General features: G+C 41.5%; 1 protein-coding gene across 6 annotated transcripts in view; it reads left to right on the forward strand.

Moving 5' to 3' along the window:
* The window catches only part of MECOM (MDS1 and EVI1 complex locus), a 333793-nt gene that overhangs the window by 144826 nt on the left and 170378 nt on the right, over positions 1 to 18589 (forward strand). For all 6 annotated transcript variants that reach the window (XM_027647464.1, XM_027647465.1, XM_027647466.1 and 3 more), the window contains exon 2: positions 3675 to 4024. In XM_027647464.1, coding sequence (XP_027503265.1) covers positions 3675 to 4024 — 350 coding nt within the window. The remainder of the gene's footprint in view (positions 1 to 3674; positions 4025 to 18589) is intronic.

The following is an 18589-nucleotide window of genomic DNA, read 5'->3' on the forward strand; positions in this document are numbered from 1 at the left end:
AAGTGACCCCAGACCCCACAGTTACAGAGGTGGCTTTGGCACTTTGCTCTTCCATCCTCATCAGGCACCTCCCCAGCACATGGCCACGTGGACTCTTTCCTGCTGGCATGCAAGGTTGTGTCAAAAGTGCAAACCCAGGTGTCCACCCTGGTCTTTTAGTAGCAATTAACCTTTCCTCCTGGATTTCCTTTGAAGCTTGCTCATGTTTTTATTGTAAAATAGCGGTGAAGAACTTTATGGAGACTAACATCTAAGCTTCCACACTACCTAATCTCATCTCTTCCCTTATCAGGGGCCTCCCTTCTTATTTCATCCCGTTTCTAGTGGGGATAATTATTGGAATTTAAAGAGGCCATCTTGAATTTCAAAACTGCAGAGCTATCTATGTGAATGATTTGCAGTTCACTGTGAAAATTATGCTTATCAGCAAAGTCCCTGGGTTTAATCCTAACCTTACAAAGGTTTTCCATCAGTCAATATCCTATGGTTTTGCTGGAAGTCCCTCTGATCCATGTGGGTGTAAATTTTAAGGGGAAAAGTCACACGCCCTTTGAAAATTAGGCCCAGATCCTTGGTTCATGTACATTGATTTTAATATAGCTCCTTATATCATTAATTTCACAAATATGTCTTAGTGGTCTTCCCATCTCTTGGTCAGTCATAATTCAACTCTGTGTTTATTTTGAGGTTTAAAAATATATATGTATTTTCTAGAATACATTGCTATTTCAGGCAAAAGTCTATTTCAGTAATCTGTTCTACCCACACTGTTAGAGCTTTGGGGCATACAGGCCTATTATATTTTCCAGAGCTTTCAAGCTGAAAGCCAGTGTTTAACGACGACATCGGGCGTGGCTGCTGGAAATCAAAGGAGGCACAATAGACCCAGCAAACGGACTTGTCTCCCTGCCAGGCTTCCAGAGGCCAATTTATCAGCTGCAGGTTTGACCCTATATGGCTAAAAACGAGCGTAGCCAGAATGACTGAGATAAGTATAACCGAGGCCTTTGAGTCTGAGAAAGAGAAATTCAACTGGACTGTCCCCGGGGGAGAAGAAACATCTGTAAAGCTGTGCTTGCTAAATGTTTAAGGCTTGGCTTGTGCTGGCTCATGGGCAGGCACTGCTGGCAAGTGGGGCTGAGGAAGGTGCCTTTGGGAAAGGCACAGAGCAGGTCATTGCTTGCTGTGACTTAATTTGTTTGGCTGAGGTTTTCTCTATTATTTGGTGGAGGAGAGTTGACTGTGGGACACAAGGAGAACCGTGGTTTTATGGGAGACTGCTTGGTGGGACAGGGAAAACCACAGTGACTGTGTGAGATAGGCTTTTTAAGGAGTTTGAGTGTCAGGCACCCAGCTGTCATGGAAAATCAGTGGGATTTAGATGCCTGAAGATTTTATCCCCCAGACCCCCCTTCCAGTGAGCCATGTGCTTATCATCATCCAGATCACTTTCCTTGAGCGATTTCTCTTCCTGCACCCCATGTGTATACATGGGTTGGAGTTTTTTTATCCCTGTTTCAAAAACAGCTGAAGTCTTTTAGGCAGGACTGCAATCTAAACAGTTGGGGGAAGACATCTGAATGGGAACGAGCCTGCCCTGGCTGGACACAACGTTGCTGCCAGCATGTGAAGTCAGGGAGCACATGGGAGTTTTGGGGGTGCTCAGGAGGCGTGGATGAACCTCTGTCACCCATCCCACCACGCCGGAGCAGAGCTGTGTTTGGGGGCAGTAGCAGTGCCACGGTGTAAGAGACGGCTCCTAGTCTGGTTGTCTCAGAGCAGAGCAAAGTGAGTGGTGGCATCCAGGTGGAGCTGTGTCTCTATCCTTTCCATGTCATTTTTCCTCTTCCTTGAAGTCTAGGATGAGCGTTGCTGTGGGCAGGAAAGTATGGGAATGGGCTCATAAGTGGTAGGCACAGAATAAGCTCTCTTCACTGGTTCTTTGACGAGCCCTTGAGCATCTTTGCCAAACTCTACACCACTGCACTACGACAGGATGGCAGGATATGGCAAGATTTCTGCACCATAAGCAATGGAAAATCCCTCTGTGTGTCCTTCTCAGCTAAATAGTGGAGTCAGTCACGATTTTCTAGTTCTCAGAGTGCCAGGTATTAGAAAAGTGACAAACTAATCAATATTGGGTTCAATTGTTAAAGTGCAGGCAGAGTCTGCCAAACCAGAGGCCGAGGGAACGGGTAGCTGAACTTTCTTGTGACATGTATGAGGTCATAGCCAGTGCCACATAAAAGAAAGAAAAACAGTTCATGGCTGTGAATAAATTGCTCACAGATGAAGAATCCAGTTTGCCAGTCCTGTGATGGGAGCAATCTATTCCAATGATTTGTTATGTCCCAGTGTTTGTCTTAGGCAGTACCAGAAGCATGAAAGTACAGATATAAAACCGTGAGATAATATGTAACAAAGATGTGAGAGACAACGGGCTATGACCAGTTTCCAGTGGAAAAGGCATACGGTGCTAATCTACCATGGATAGTTTCTTAAATGAGCAAGAAATTGAAAGAACATTTTAAAGTTTCCTGTTTCTTCACTGAAACATAGTCGTTCTGAGTGCCAAGCCCAGCGTAACGCTTTAATTTCTGGGCCAACCATATTATGCAAATCTCCTCATGCTCAGGTCTTAAATACCCCATGTCTCAGTTTCAGTCCTTGGAGAAAAGTATTCTCACCTCCTATTTAGGTTCGAATTAAGTGGAATGAATTCTTGTGTGTATAAAAAGCCAATAACATTAATAAAATTAAAGGAATGTAAATAATTAAGAAGTTTTCTTGATTAGTTGGTCTTTTTGCTCCTTTTGTATGTGTTATTGGGCTGAGCACTGTATTGCTGGTACAGTTAAAGCCTTTGCTGAAGTAACTCAGTTTTTTTGCTAAAAGGAATTTACAATCAGTCTTACATTTTGTGCTGTCAAAAACAGTGAGTTTTTCTTTTTTAGTTTTTGTTTGCTGGCTAAGCCCCAGAGACGAAGGTTTTTTTATTGTGTTTTGGATCTGCCCCAGGTTTTTTTTTTTTGTTTTCAACTGTAAGAGGAGAAGGTTCATGTTCTCTATAAGGTGCTGCTTGGATCCTGAGCTTATTTTAGACTATTGCATTTCTTGGAGGTCAATGGTAAGACACTGATTTACATCAACTGAAGCTCTTGCCAGGAGTTGTGTGGTAGGCTGGATCCTTTCCTCCAAAGACTAATTGGAGGCCATCAAACTTAATTTTGACTACTTTAGGTTCAATCTGTCTCTCTGAAAGACCAGTAAAGCTTTCCTGCTTTTCACTTCTCTTAGATTTCAGTTGTAACATGCAACACTGGCTTTCAATTGTGATTTCAAAGCGTGTGTGATGCAAAGTGCCGTATCCGGACCGGGCTGGACAGTGGGTGTGCCTGCCTATACATCTGTATGTAATTCCCTCGCTTGGGCTCAGAGATGCAAACCACTTTTGATGTCAGGAGTATTGAGAAACACTGTGTACCCCCAGGCCTACACTAGAGAAAAGGCTCATGTCCTTCCAGGGTGAGGTTCTGCTGCAGAATTCATGATTGATGAAGGTGCTGCCCGCCTACCAAACCGTCCCCTCCGTTTTGTGTGCGCAGGCTGAAATGGTTTCGTATGCAAAAACTGTCAGGATATTTCAAATCCTACTGTTTGGCTTTCTTTTCCAGGTGATGAATGTTTGTATGAGAGCTTTCCTGAACTTCCCTTGGAGGAAGTGCCAGAAGCTGATGGAGAGGCTGCAAATGTTCAGTGTCCAACATCCATCAACATCCAAGAGCCGTCTTCTCCAGCAACCTCCAGCGAAGCTTTCACACCAAAGGAGAGCTCTCCTTACAAGGCTCCAATATACATTCCCGATGACATTCCCATTCCTTCAGAGTTTGAGCTCCGAGAATCCAACATTCCTGGAGCAGGATTAGGGATATGGACCAAAAGGAAGATTGAAGCAGGGGAAAAATTTGGACCTTTTGTAGGAGAGCAGCGGCCACACCTCAAAGATCCCAGTTACGGTTGGGAGGTAAGATGCTGAACTCTCTTTTGTTCTGTTGAGTTCTTGTGTGTCTATAAACATTATTGTTTGCAGAATTTGAGTCTGATCCTGCAGCAACCAGAGCATATTTGTGTGTACCAACTGCTTTGTGGCCTTTTGTGGCTTTCTGTATGGAGACAAGTGTCAACTGAAAGAGGAAAAAAGGAATTAATATTGCTCTTCATGCACAAAATCTGTCTGGTTGGATGTTGGCAAGTGATGCGTTGTTGGAACATTTCTGTACCATTTTTAGTCTATTCTCGAATAGTCCTGCAATATGTTTGTGGGTGAGGGATTTGCAAAAGTCATTGCACTTTGGGTTTGAAAAGAAACTGGGTGCTGCTTTCAGGGTATCATTTTCACTTTCTGTCAATGATGATTAGAATAGCCCTAAAATGCAGTGTTGTGTGGCTAAATTGAAGAACCTTGTGCTACTTGGGGACCTCAAAAGCTGAGGGGTTGATCCTGCTTCCATTTAACTTAATGGGAATTTTGCCATTCACTTGGTGAAGTATGTTTGTATGCTGGTGTCAGACCCAGCACACTGGAGGATGATGTGGTTCATGTTACTTCTGCAGACACTCTGGAAAATGCTGCTTTTCCTGGGGGAGCTCAGGGATTCTTTTGGTGAGTACTGGGGTTGGCTTCTGTTTCCCTGCCTTTGGGGACAATGTGTTTTCCTCACTGTGATATCACTGTGGATCTGGCTGAGCTGCTGGTCCATGGTCAGGTCAGGGACTTAACATCATGTGGTGTATGTTGCTGTTGTGTTATGAGGTAACAAATGTTCTTGCGTGGTTTTATTCATAGTTTTAACAATGTGCTGTAGGAACAGAGCTTAATCTCAGTTTTCCATCTGTACGTTTCCTTTGGTTTCTGATAAGGGGAGCAGTGCAGAGTTTGCATGGCTCTCCAGGGGCACGGCTGACCTCTGGAGAGATGGGAGTTCATTTTCCCAGGAAAAATGGAGTTCTGCCATGGAGCAGAGCCTTGCAGATATGGCGGAAATGGAGGTTTGATTTGCTCCTAACTGTCTATAAACACTCAGTGAGTTCATTCCCAACTTTCCATCCAGTTGTTTAAACTCTTGTGAGACCTGTGACAATGTGACAGAATAGTGTCAAGAGAAATTATAGACTTGGCAGCACTCTATCGAGTTAACAGACTCTGATGCAATATAATTGCTAGTGAGAAATCTTTATTATTTGAAAAAGGCACCAGGAAACCATAAAATCTGACCTTTAACCACACCACAATTAAGTTCAGATATTGATAATAGAAGCTGTAGCAAAACTGTTGAGATATGGCTGTACCTGCAGGCTTAACATATTCCAAAATTAGGGTATTTTAGACTGGACCCTCAGGTGTTGTAGCGCAGGATAACCCCACTAAAACTGAGGGAAACCTATCTTGATTTTCACATAATCAGATGTGGATAATATGCTACAATATTACTCATTTTCCTGCTTGAAATATTTAGGATATTGGAGCCTAAGTTATCCAGACAAGAAATTAATATCTTGATAGTGCTGGAAGCCCAGCTGGCAGACTGACTCCCTTTCAAGCTGCAGGACTCGTGCCATTTGAATAGTGTTATATATTTGGGACAGCTGGGGGAAGCTATTGAAAAGCTTTTGGAGCAAAATCACACAAAATCAACAGTCAGGTCCCTCTGCAATTTTGTCACTCACTCAGCATTCTGTGGTGCCCAGGGGAGCTTGAAACAGAATATTTTTCCAACAAGTGGGTTTAAATACCTTTATTGTAGCTGAAGGGAGACAAAGAAAGGTTGGTTACCAGAGTTTACACAGTGAGTAAAACAGCACATGGTGGTTAGGGCTAAAGGATGGATGAGAGGGAGCGGGTAGTGCTGCAGAAGACTTTCCTGATGCCCATTTCTGCCCAGATGCTCATTATCACACTCCTCTGAAATCCATTACTTTCTTGGGCTTGTGCCTTGGAGTATAAAAAGGGGAAAGAAGCTGTTACTGGTGTGTGGAGTGAGGCAGTACTAAAGGCAGTGTGGGATGGTGAGGGGAAAGGTGTCGTTTATTGAGGTTTAGGTATGGTCTTGGAAATTTAAGCTTTTTTGGGGATCTTATTTTCTGCTTAAAAGGGCACTCTTGGAAAACAGGGCACTTGTCCAGCCAGGTGCCAGTAAGTCAGCTGACAAACGAGAATTCATTCTGCTGTTGCTGATATCAAGGTGAAATTTCATTGTTGATCTTCAGTGGAGGAAGGATGCAACCAAAATGTCTGTATGGCACTGACTGTGGGTTTAAGTGACTTTGTGGTACAAGAGGTTTTAAAATCTTTCTTTCCACAATGATACTTGATGAGTGAATTGCACTGATGTAGATTCTGTCACAGTAGTCTCTTATGTTTGATTACATATAATTCCTAGAATAGTTCATGGTGCTGTAGAGGTCAGCTATGTCTGGAGGCTTCAAAAAGTGAGGTGTCCCAACCTGCTCACGCTGGTACCACAGGCCAAAGAAGGTGTTTTGCTGTGTTCTGGTTTATTCCTTTCTTCATCTTGTATGTGAGGTGCTCCAAGAAAAACATAGTGGGCTTGCAGCATTGCTAATGCTTGTGTACTTATTTAATTCTCCTGAGTAGACTCCCCTGTGGCTGCAGAGAGAATGATTAAGTTATTGGAAAAATCAATCTTTCCATTTTATCTGAGTTTAAGGTGAAACACTGAATGTACAGTGGTGTTTGGCTTTCAGAGATGATGAAGGAAGACTCTCTTTTTGAGAAAATATTATCGTAAACATAGTAATATAGCTTTGGAAGAAAAACTGAGCACCTTCCTCAGCCTTTTTCTGATGCTGCCTGTATTAATTTTACTATGAAATATTTGCTCTTTTTTTTTGCAGTTGTTTAGGATTGCTGGGCAGCGTAGAGTCTTATACTAGAAAATTTTGAACCAAAATCCTACTTGCACATTGGAGGGAAGAGTTTACAGCCACACACATATTTGGACCGTAACTGCATTTTTGGAAAGGAAATTTTTATTCTCTTGCAAAGGTTGTCATAGTTTTGGGTATTTCCAGCTGTGGGATACTTCTGACTTCCAGTTTTTCTGACTGATATCCCTCTGAGTTGATACTGGGATTAGCCTGTAGTGGTTGAGAGGGAAGTGGAAACCGTAGGACTGGTGCTGTTAAATTTTGCAGGCAGGTAGTTGATGATAAAGCAAAATTTGCTGCAGAAGGCTGAGGAATTTCATGGAGCCTATGTTCTCCTGTAGCAAGTCTCCCTGTGGCATCGATGCAGAGTTTTGCCAGAGCAAGTCCAAGAAAACAATGTCTATTGTGTCCATTTATACAGTTCAGCCATAAAACACGCTCTGGGACAAAGAGAATTTGTTGTGATATAGTTGTGCTTGGGTCATGATTAGAGTGGTGTGGATCGGTTTAAATGAAAAGCCATAAATTTGAATTTTATCTCATTTTGCGGGGCTGGAGCTGAGCATTATCTAATCAGGTATTGGTTAACTAAAGTACAAATCGAACAGGGGGTCACCGGACAGGGGGAAAGGTCGAGCTTTTTTGCAGTTTGTCACAGAGGTTTTAGTATTTGCCGGCAGCCCGAACATCCGAGGGGGTCGGGAGGCTGTTGCTCAGTGGTTGTTTGAAAAGGGAAAATTGACTGCTGCCTAATCAACAAAGAAAACAAGCTTTTAAGGGATGGCAATAATTTTTTTTTTTTTTAAACAAAAGCAAGGGAACACAAATTTAGTTGATTTCATCGTGGTTCATGCCCCGCTATGAAAAACAACTGGGAGAGTGTTTCAAAGCAAGCCCTTGACTGGGTCACCAAAGCTCAGGCACCTTCCTTCGACCAGCACCTTCCGGAGGACGTAGAGCATCCAAATTCAGGTCTCTCACTGCTTTTGCAAACTCAAAGTCTCTCATTCATAAGAACAAATTTTTCCCAGCTCTTTTTATCCCAAACTTTTATTTCTTTACTAGGAGGGCAAAACCAGGAGCAATAGACTCTTATAAATCAAACCTTTCACAGAAGTAAAAAAATATTTTAGAGCTTTATAAAGCAGCATATAATCTGTTTATAGAGCAGAGTATATTTTCCTGTCATGCCAGTGAGGCTGAAAAACAACTCATATTTGGTAGAGTATGCTTGAGCTGATGCTATGACTTCTAAATGGAAATTAGGAGGCCATTTGGCTATTTATTTATGTCTCCTCTAACATTTTTGATGTGAGTCCTTGGAGAAAATGGCACAGCTTCCTAAAAATTGTTCTGGAGTACAGGCTTTCCACTAGTTTGTAGGGACTGGAATAGTTGCAATTTGAAGCTTTAATTCTGCACTCTTTGGCTTTATTTTGGCAGCTCTAAAAATTAGATTGAGGTGTATCTGAGATTCTGGGGTCTGAGAGATGTACCATCTCTCTCTGAAAATTAAATAATAAGTTACAAAATGTAACCAATAGCTTGGTTTTCTTAGCATCTGAAAACTTCTAATCAATGGGAGTTATCAGCTGATTCTTCTCTATGTATAGAGATAGCCCCGATTTTTGGGTCCTCCTTTGGAAAAACAGATGTCAGAATGTTGAAAGCAGCATATTTTTAATTTATCTTTTAAAATATAAACACGGCAAAAAGTATCATCCAAATAACTTCACATGGGATCCACACATCTTAAAAATGAGTTAGGCTGTTCTCATTAAACAATGACAGTGCTGAGGGAAATGACTCCCTTGTAGTCAGTGAAATCACTCAGGGAGAGAACAGTAGATAATGTCTTTTTCAAAAAGGAAAAATAAAAGGAACAAAGACTTCATCACTTCTGAATATTTTCTTTGGGATATGGAGTGTGTCCTAGTGTTAAATAAAAAAATCCTTTATTTTCTGCTGTTGTCTGACACTTTCACACTGCCCTGACTTTTACAGACCAAATCTTGGCTTTTTCTTGAGTTGTTTTGAACAGTATTAATGTGCAAAACAGGTCCACACTCGACCAGGTGGTTGGAAAGCAGGGAAGTATAATACAGATTCCTTGCCTATGTTTTCTCCTTGCATATGAATTTCAGTAGTATAGAAACTCCAGGGATTTTTGCAAAATTATTATTGAAGCTGAAGCAGGAATAAGGATGTGGACTATTCTGTTATTTGGAATTAAAAAGGAATGATTTGTTTTATAGTGGGAGGTGGGGCTGCTTTTTGATCAATACAAGACCAACCCAGTTTTGCAGAGAGTGTGTTCTCCCCCAGATCAACAGATCATCCCCTTCTGGCAGCTGCAGGTGGGGGTGACATCCTTACCTCGTCTTCAGCAAATAGGTGATGTTTTATCCCATTTGGAGCTCAGCTTTGCAAGGCATAGAGCGCTCTGGCTGAGATCCAATAAAGCACTTAGGCACGGGCTTATCATCAACAGGATTACCCAGGTGTTTGAGTTAAGCACGTGCTTAGCTGCTGTGTTAAGCTCTCAGTGAGGGACACAGTGTTCAGTGCACATAGGATGGAGTTCATACCGTATATCTTGCCTGGGGTGAGTGTGCATGAGGGTGCTCCAGACAGCCCCTCCAAAGCTGTGTACAAAAAGGACATTGCTTATGGTGCTGTGAGTGTTACCAGCCTGAATTCTTCTGTTGTTTGCATCTGGGTCTTGTGGTGAGGCTGTGACTGAGTCAGACACTGCTGCAGCAGCAATGGGAGGCTGTAGAAGGGCAGACAGATGCTTTGTGAGCAGAGCTTCGGTCCAAGAGTCCATGTCAGGTCTGCACCCCAACCAGCCCCTGCCTGTTATCACCAGCTTTCTCCCTATTCGGAGAACAGACACTTTATCATTGCAAATGAGCAAACATCAGGTCCTTGAATAGCAAGGTATGAGCAGGTGGACTTGTCATTCAGTTTGAATTAAATATATTAACGGCAAAGGAAAGCTGTTGGTCCTTTGGGTTGTTCCATGTGGATGGAAGGGGTTAGGACGGGGGGATCATGCAGCATTAGCCCACTGTTCTCTTTCCTCTGCTATTCTTTACTTCCACTCTTCAGTTCTCCTAATTCTTTGATTAACATGATTAAGCCGACTCTTGCATCACGAGGTTGGTGGGATTCAATGCTCTGGTTTTTTTGGACAAAGACCACAACCCTCCTTTGCTCAGGCAAACCTGCTGCTCACTGGAAGGGGAGCACGAACAAGATCTGCAGAGCTCCCTCTTCAGCTGCCTGGGTGAACCATTCTCAGAAAACATTCAAAATGGTATCAAACAACGTAGCTGAGAGGCTGTAGTGGCTGCCAGCCCTCTGTCCTGAGCCATCTCTAGCACTGGGGCTGCTGCTTATGGGGCTGAGCCAACCCAAAGTCTGCGTGGCAACAGTTTCAGGAAGAGGCTTTAGTCCAAAGCAGGAGATTGAGCAGGTGTTGATGTGGCACAGCTGTAAAACCTCACAAAAACTTTTGTCTCAATTAAACCTGGAATGGTTTGTGTAGAATTGACTGTCTCTCCACCCCCAGTGGATGCTCCACTGTGTCCTTGACCTTGAGGACAGGAAACTGCACATTTCATGGCACGGTCTAAAGCCACAGAAACCTCTCTGTAAGTCTGTGTATGTGTTCCTCACAAAGCCACTGAGGTTTTAAATTTATTCAGGAGGAGCATTAACTCCCAAGGGAAGCAGAGTGAAACCATAAGGGCCAAGTGGAGTTAGAAGTAGGATGGGGAGAAGGAAATTTTATCTTCTTCAGTGCAGAACTGAGGGGATGTTTCAGGAATTTGTATTTCTCTCCAAAACAAAGTGATTGTTATTTATTTAAACACCACCAAGGTAGATTTTATTTGAGCTCAGTAACACTCTGTCGAAGCAGGTAATAGCACTAAATTAACAGAGATAAAAACTGACACTGGAGTAGATTTGTGAGATTATTAAAATATGAAGAAAAAAAATTGAGATATGCCAAATGTCACTTTAAAAGCCAAACCCTGTAAATTGAATTTAGCCATTAAGAAAGAAAACAGCAGAAAGAAAAATAAAAAATATTAAACTGAAGAGAATAATAATTGCATCTAATAGAACTGACAAACAATCATAATTCTTCCCATTAAATAAAAATGTTATAAAAAATTTATTATGAAATGCCACATTATGCAAGCCAGGATTCAAAGATGAGTTCTTTGCATTAAGTACAGTAGATGCCATTAAGGAAAACAGTCAATATGTCACTAAGCCACGGCCTGTAAAATTAAATTGATTTGGTAAATGTAAGTAAGATAGATCTGTTTGCTTTCATCATCAATTTTGAGTGGGTGAACAGGTGATGTCACCAACCTGGGAGCGATAAAGATGCAGGACCATCTGGAAAGCTTTGTGATGGATGGGCAACTGCTTTTGGATAGTGACAGTGCTGTGGTACTTTGTCACTTGGGATGCAGTACTTAATAACTTTTCAATACCATCATAATAAATTTCACTGCCTTATTAATATAGAAATGGTGAGTTATTACTGTGATGGCTATTGTAAATAACGAGAGATGCAGCTGTCAGGAGCTGATTGTTTGGGCATGTTTCTTTAAGCAACACAGTTGACTTGGGATAATCAACGTATGTCTATACCAGCAGAGTTTATTGCTCTTGTCAAAAGAAAAAGCGGCATTATTCAAAAATTATATGTAGTCCATAATAAACAAGTTTAATATATTATCAGACTTTTCCTATAAGTTTCCTAACACGGAACAATAAATCACTTTTAATAATGCCTTTCCGTGTACAATAATATCCTTATGCTGTAATAATGTCCTTTCCTAACTATTCACCAAGCAGAACTTCTGAAAAACAGAAGGGTATCTCGCACTCATCAGAACACTTACAAAATTAAATCTCCCTATTTCATTAAAAGGCTACTTCTGATATAAAGCTGATGGGCTCTAGCTGCGTCTTTCTTTTTTATTTTAATTGAACAGATGTAGTTAAAAGTAATCTACGGCAAAGAAATACAGACAAAATTATAACCATGTGTCCCTAAACACCGGCAGGAAAGAGCATCTGTGGGTGTTTTATGAAAGCCCAGCGCTGCTCCGTGACATTGCTGCTAATGTCATCGGTCTGAGGACTGGAGAGAAACAAAATGCATAGATAGCTGTTAGCAGAAGATGAATTACCAGATCAATCATTTAGCACCATTCAGCGTATTACACCATTGTTCCCTGGGAAGATAATTAAATCAATGATGTCTTTCTTATTTGTGTAAAGAGGCACGAACTTGTAAAGAATATCCAAACCTCCTCAAACATATTATTGCTGGATTTTTTTTTTTTGTTTAAGCCCTACTGACTTTGCCTTTCAGGCTCTAGCTTTGTCCCTCTTTTCAATTAAACGTCTCTCCACCATTTCTATGACTGCTGAAAAGAGAGCCAGCAGTCTATTAACAGGCAATAAAGTTCAGGAAGCCTAAGACTAGTTTCTTGGGTCAGAGGTGAAAATTGCATACTAAATGAAACAAAGGTGTGTCTTGATGGCTCAACAAGCAGTGGAGAGACGAGGATACATGTGGGCAGGAGGAGATGGTCATCATTAAACAGAAGCAAATGAAGGCTGGAGTTGGTGTACGGCAAAATGGTTATTAACCCAGATGAACACATGCACTTCAGAGGATACAGAGCTGAGGTTTGGCATTTAAACCACCACGTGGTTTAACCATATCAATGCAATCTGGGCATTTGGTCTAATAAAGACATTGCAAAACTTTAAAAATGAAACAAAAAGCCCAAATCTTGCTTGCTGGAAGCCTGCAGATTGGGATGTGTTCATCAGAATGGCACAAAATTATACTTATTTGGAAGTGGAAAAAAAAGAAAGCAGTAATTGGCTAATAGGGTATTTCTACCCCAGAGAGTATTAATATGGAGTTTAATTGTCGTGACAGCCCTCATGTTTCCTGGCTGAATGGTAGGTGGCGCACGCAGGAGTGAGGACAGAGGTTGTCATAATCCAGCCCTATTTTATGTGATCGCACTAACTTTGGCACATACAGTATTCATTAATTTGGAAAAAAATACAGATGTTAAGTAGCCCTTCCTTTTAAAGTCCAGACCTCACGTTTAGTGTGGAAAGACGTAAAAGATCCCACAAAAAGCATAACATTTCATCAGGTGAAGCCTACGGCGTAAGGGGGCTCTTGTGTATAGTGGGTTTCCCAAACTGTTGTTCTTAGTCTTAACTTGATGAAGTGTATTGGCAACACGCACCGAGCTGGCTCTTGACATGCTGTGTTGGAGACCTGGTGTGGAGCTGTTCAGGATTTCCAAGAGGAACCTTCAGTGCCCTCCTATCTCCTTGAAATGGCCTCATGTGGCAAACAGGCTTTCTAAAAGTGTAGCTATTGGCTATGTGGGTATTTTATTAAAAAATAAATCTGAATATTAATGTTTTCTGAGAGATTTGTGGTCACGGTATTTCTGTTGCTTACAGCAGCAGGTATTTCAAAACCATGGCGATGATGTTGATTTTGTGCAAAAAAAATGTAAAACTCTCCTGGAGGGGAAAAGAGAAGTTTGGGGATGGGAAAACTTCAGCATTACTGCATTTACAGAAAACATTCTGTAAAGCCAAATTTCAAGTAGTCATCTAGTAATAACCTCTAAATAAGCTGAAATTTGCATGTGAACGTGGAAAAGGTGATTTTTCTTGCTAGTCTTAACTTGACATCTACCTATATGGAATATCTACGTGTGTAGGCACTGAACTGAGTAGTCAACAAGGAGGAGAGAAAATAATTTTTCCGTCTTTCTTTAATGCTAAAACCAGAAACAATCCTCCCAAACCCTCTTTGCAGAGGAAGAAGGTGCTGATGCCCGGGGAGAGCAGTGATGTGTTGCAGTGCCTTGCCATGCCCTTTGAAATACACCTTTTCTTTTGTACAGAGAACAGTATCTTACCATTTTGCTCCAGTTTAGGCTGTGTGAAGAGACCTTTTTGCTTATTTGTTTGAAGACCTGTGGTCTCAGAATGCATTTTCAACTGCCTGCTGACTTCTCTTGACTTCCTTCCTCACAGTTCTCCTTCATAACTACTGCTGCTGTCCTCCACATCGCCCCGAAATCTTGCACTCTGCTGGGATCTTTGTTAAGCCTTGTGAAAACCCCTGTAATTTCCTTCTTTACAGTATATTCCAAATCTTTTGTAAGTCCCATGCATCTTTAGCACTTATAACTGGCCCTCACGTTACTTCTCAGCAGGTCAGTGCCATGATAGTTGCCTTTGCCTCAGCACTGGCTGTGTACACAATTTGCTAACCAGGCTCTGATTGCCTTTTAGTGCCTGCACATATTTTAGTTTTCTGCTGCACTCTTTCCTATCTCAGCCCTCCTCATCTCAACACATCAGTGTCCCTCAGTTGATTTAGGCCCAGGGCTTCCCTGCTCTTCGAGGCACGGTCTGCTCATCTCTTCCCACAGACTCTTCCCTCTGTTGGTGTATCACCACTTCTACCCCTTGCCAAAGCAGCTTAGTCCTTACCAGTACGTGGCCCTGCTATTTCCTTTCAAAGGTGAATTTTCTGAAATCATGCCCCCAGTTTGATGGCTGGTGTTGTTGCCAAAAGGCAGCATCTCAACTTCTGTCCTCAAAGCCTGTTTCCTCCCACTGATGGGAACAAAGTTGAATAAAACGTGTGTTTTAGGCTGAAATAGCGATTCCCTGATTTCACAATAGTTTAAATAATTATTTGAAAATTATGACTTTAACAGAAGCTGCTGTGTGTGTAAAGAAACTCTCGTGGTAGGGATTTGTCTTGGAAAGGGTGACTTGTTTGACATTTGCATTCAAATACTTTTGTGCTTCTGGAGCATTTTTAAGACTGGACTATCTGCTCCCACCACCCATGACAACAATGCACAAATGGAAGATGAAAATTCTGGGTTTCAGCCCCGGCATTCCTGAATATAATTTAGCTGATTGCAACAGTATCATTTTGGGTGTGATTTTTAGTGGGTCTGAGTTTGAATGGGTTTTAGAATAGGTGCTTGAGCAGCTTTTGTCCCCATGCTAATGCCCCCGCAGCAGTGGGAGTCAGGAGGAGTGAAATGATGACCTGAAATAGCAGACGGCTCCAAACAGAGCTGGATTAATGTGAAATGGGGCCCTGGTCCCATCCAGCCAGGAAGCTTCAGCCAGCCTGGAGGCGCCTGTGCCATATCCCATCCAGGATCTTCCCCATCAAACCCAAGGCCACCGAGCCCCCTGTCCTTCCACAGCACAGAAATCCCCCAAAGGGGTCTCCAGCAGCCCTGACAGGGTGATGAGCTGTGTGCCAGGCCAAACCTGAAATAGCAGAGGGATTAAAACCCAATTTGCCCATATTTGGACCGACTTTATATAATTTTTTTCTACATCAAAATGCATTTGATGCATTTGGAAAACTTGGTAGTAGCATTCCTCCTCCTGTGATATTACTGGGCTTGCTCTGTAATGCTGAAGAAGAAGAAAAAGCCTCAGTGTTGGGAATTATAAATAATTTGATGCAACAGGTTTAAGTTACCATTTTTGTGGTGAAAAGAAAAGCTTAGCATGATCCAGATTTTCCTTGGTTTCCTCCCATTCTGCTGAGAAGCAGAGGTATTCACATTTCTTTGTCTAACAGTTTTATAATGTCTTAAGAGATTAACAGTGAGCATGAATGAGGGGCTGAGGATTAGACGACAAAAAGCCCGAGCCGTCCACTACCTTGTTTGCACATTTTACATTTTTCAGCATTGCCGGGCGAGTATAGAAACTAAGGAAAGATAATAAGGACCAGAGTCCCAAAAGTGTTTAGTGATTCAAAAAAATTCAGATGCCATGTCAGAACTGACAGAATGATGGAGCATTATGTGGCAGGACCCACTTTTTTGTCTTAGGGTAAGCTCTTGCCCTGAGTGAATGCAGATGTTATCGCAGGATCCCAGACAGACAGTCAGTGAAATGTGACAAGCTGTCAGCAAAGTTACACTACGTTGAGTTTGCTAAAATATCCCAAAGCTTTATACATGGCTTTTTTATATATATATATATATATATATAAAACTCTTAGCTCAATCAATTGGGAGGGGGGAAAAAATCCTGATTACAGTAACCTTTCCAGTCGGGAATCCTTTGAATGGCTCAGACGTGGCTATAAAAGTTTTTTAAGAGTAGGGGAAAATTATCATCTGAAGTATTTGGAAGGATACATTGGCATCAGTAGGATTTCTGAAGGCAAAGCCCATGCATGGTAAGGCTGTTAACCACATGTCATACTGTGTCAGTCATTCCCTGCATGATTTGGGTATTTACCCCTGTGAAATACTTAGTCAAATCAGCAATAACAGCCAGCAGAAGTGAACCCTACCAGTACCCAGCTTGGCTTTCTCTTTAGCAGGGTATCAGCTTCAAAACAGGGCAGTTATAAGTAATTATAATTCCTTTACTGTTTTTTCTTTTCCTAACCTCAAAATTAGATGCAAACAAGCTGGTAAAATTGCAAACTAGACGATAAAAAAAGAATGAAAAGTGAGCTTATTAAAATACGTTCAGAAAATAAAAATATATGACAGGGCAAATCAATGCAAATGATCTGAATTCAGATGCTCTGAAGTAATAATGAGGTTCAGAAAATGACTTTTGTTTTGAGTTTCGGGTCTGCAAGAGATATTTGATTTGTAAATATTGTAACAAGATATATACGCTTTTAAAATTTTGAGTAGAAAAAGAAGGGCCCCATTCTGTGTAATTCAAAATATTTAACTTTCAGGGAATGTGCAGGGAAGTGATATTATTTATATCCCAATGCACTTCCAGAACTGTGCTTGCTGTTTTCTTCTTTTAATACTTCATTATGTAGAAAATATAAATATATACTGGCAAACTCAAATATTTTTACACATGCAATTGATTTTCACTTTTGAATTAGGACTGAGTCAGATTCAAGCTTTTAAATAATTAGAGGACAGGGAGCATAAAATGCTGATGGTTTCAGTTTATTTCACAGCTTTATTTTAAAGGTATATCTTCTTATACAGACAAGTAGATTTTGATTTGAAAATGTTAAAAGTTAATTATGTATCTGTTAGGTAAGTAGTTATATGTATCACTCCCAGGAACCCCTTAATAGTCTGTATTCTTGTCTTATTACTGTTAGCTTAAGCCTAAATCTAATGAGAAGGCTGTTTATAGTGGCACAAACTAATATATTTTGCTAGAATATGAGTTGCAGTACACTTGTTCTGCTCGGAGCAGAGCAGAATAATGCGTGTGATTTACAATCAATTTAGGTCTCCTTTGGAATAAGATGATCTTACATTATTTGTTTCCATACACTGAAAATATGAATTTATTTCTAGAAGCAGGGGAGAAAGGGAAACGTAGCCAGCCCCAGCCACAATTTAGTGCAATTTGTGTTACAACAAAGTGAATTATCAGCTGACACAATGACCTCCCAGATTCGAAAAAATGGGACGCAAAGACACTGAGGAGATAACATCTCACATGGTGTTTTTACAAAAAAAAAACCACCAAAAAAACAAAACCAAAAACCCTGAAGTAAACAATCCACCTAAATTATGCATATGGAGGAAATGATTGAGAATATGTTTAGCTGGTAATCGCACTCATGCCGAAGTTTTAAATTTCATCTGTCTGCTCAGATCTATTGTGATCCATTAAGTGGCTTCCTTTTTTTCTGACAAATTGAATGCTGCAACTGCAAGGAGCTCTTTTGTTCTTTTAATTCAGTCAGCATGGAAATGATTTTCTCATTTCAGGCCCTTTTCTGTCCTCTCTTCATTGTGTCAATAAAATAGAGTTGTGCAGAGCTGCTCTAATCAGCTTAGAGTGCTAATTCATTGCACTGGGATGCTATCTGGGTCCGGCTACAGGTGGGCACTATAAGGGGTCAGTCTCCAGGGGAGTCTAATTGTGTCTCTCTTGGGTCTTGTTTGCAGAATAACTGAAATCTCAAACCCTGGCTTAAGAAAGGAAGGGAAAATGCACAAACACAAGCGTACAGGAGCATGCACCGTCCCCAGATGCGCCACTCGGTCTTCAAGTTGTTTCTATTTTGACACCAGGGAAGTGGCAAAAGATTAGTTTAGTGGCAAAAGATTAATAAGAAACTTTACAGATCAGTTTTAAAATTTATGTAGGAGTGTGTTCATTTTGAGATGTAAGTTTGCAAGCAGGAAATGAATGCCGTGGTGCCTATGAGAGGTGTTGGGGGAATCTCACCTCTAGATTTTTGAGGCTTTTAAAAGGCTAATGAAAAAAAGAGAATGCATTGTCAAACTAACGAATTCTCTCTGCATGTGCCAGGGGTTGTCTTGAGCAAGCTTTTTGCTGGGGCATCAGGGTACATAGGGTGTGAGGAGTCTGCCCAGTGCTGAGGAGCCAAGGAAGTCCTCAGGGAAGCGAGGCAGGGAACCCCTGTGCCCCTGTCCCACTCCACTGCCTGATCCCCATGGCAGCTCCTTCCTCCAGGTGTGGAGAGGCTGTACTAACAGCAGGAGGTGAGGCTTTCTGTTGGAGACTTCTGGTCTTATGTTGGGTTGTGTCGGAGAACTGATTGGGAAAGAGG

Source organism: Corapipo altera, unplaced genomic scaffold, assembly GCF_003945725.1.
Source record: "Corapipo altera isolate COAL_440 unplaced genomic scaffold, ASM394572v1 113, whole genome shotgun sequence".
NCBI lineage: Eukaryota > Metazoa > Chordata > Aves > Passeriformes > Pipridae > Corapipo > Corapipo altera.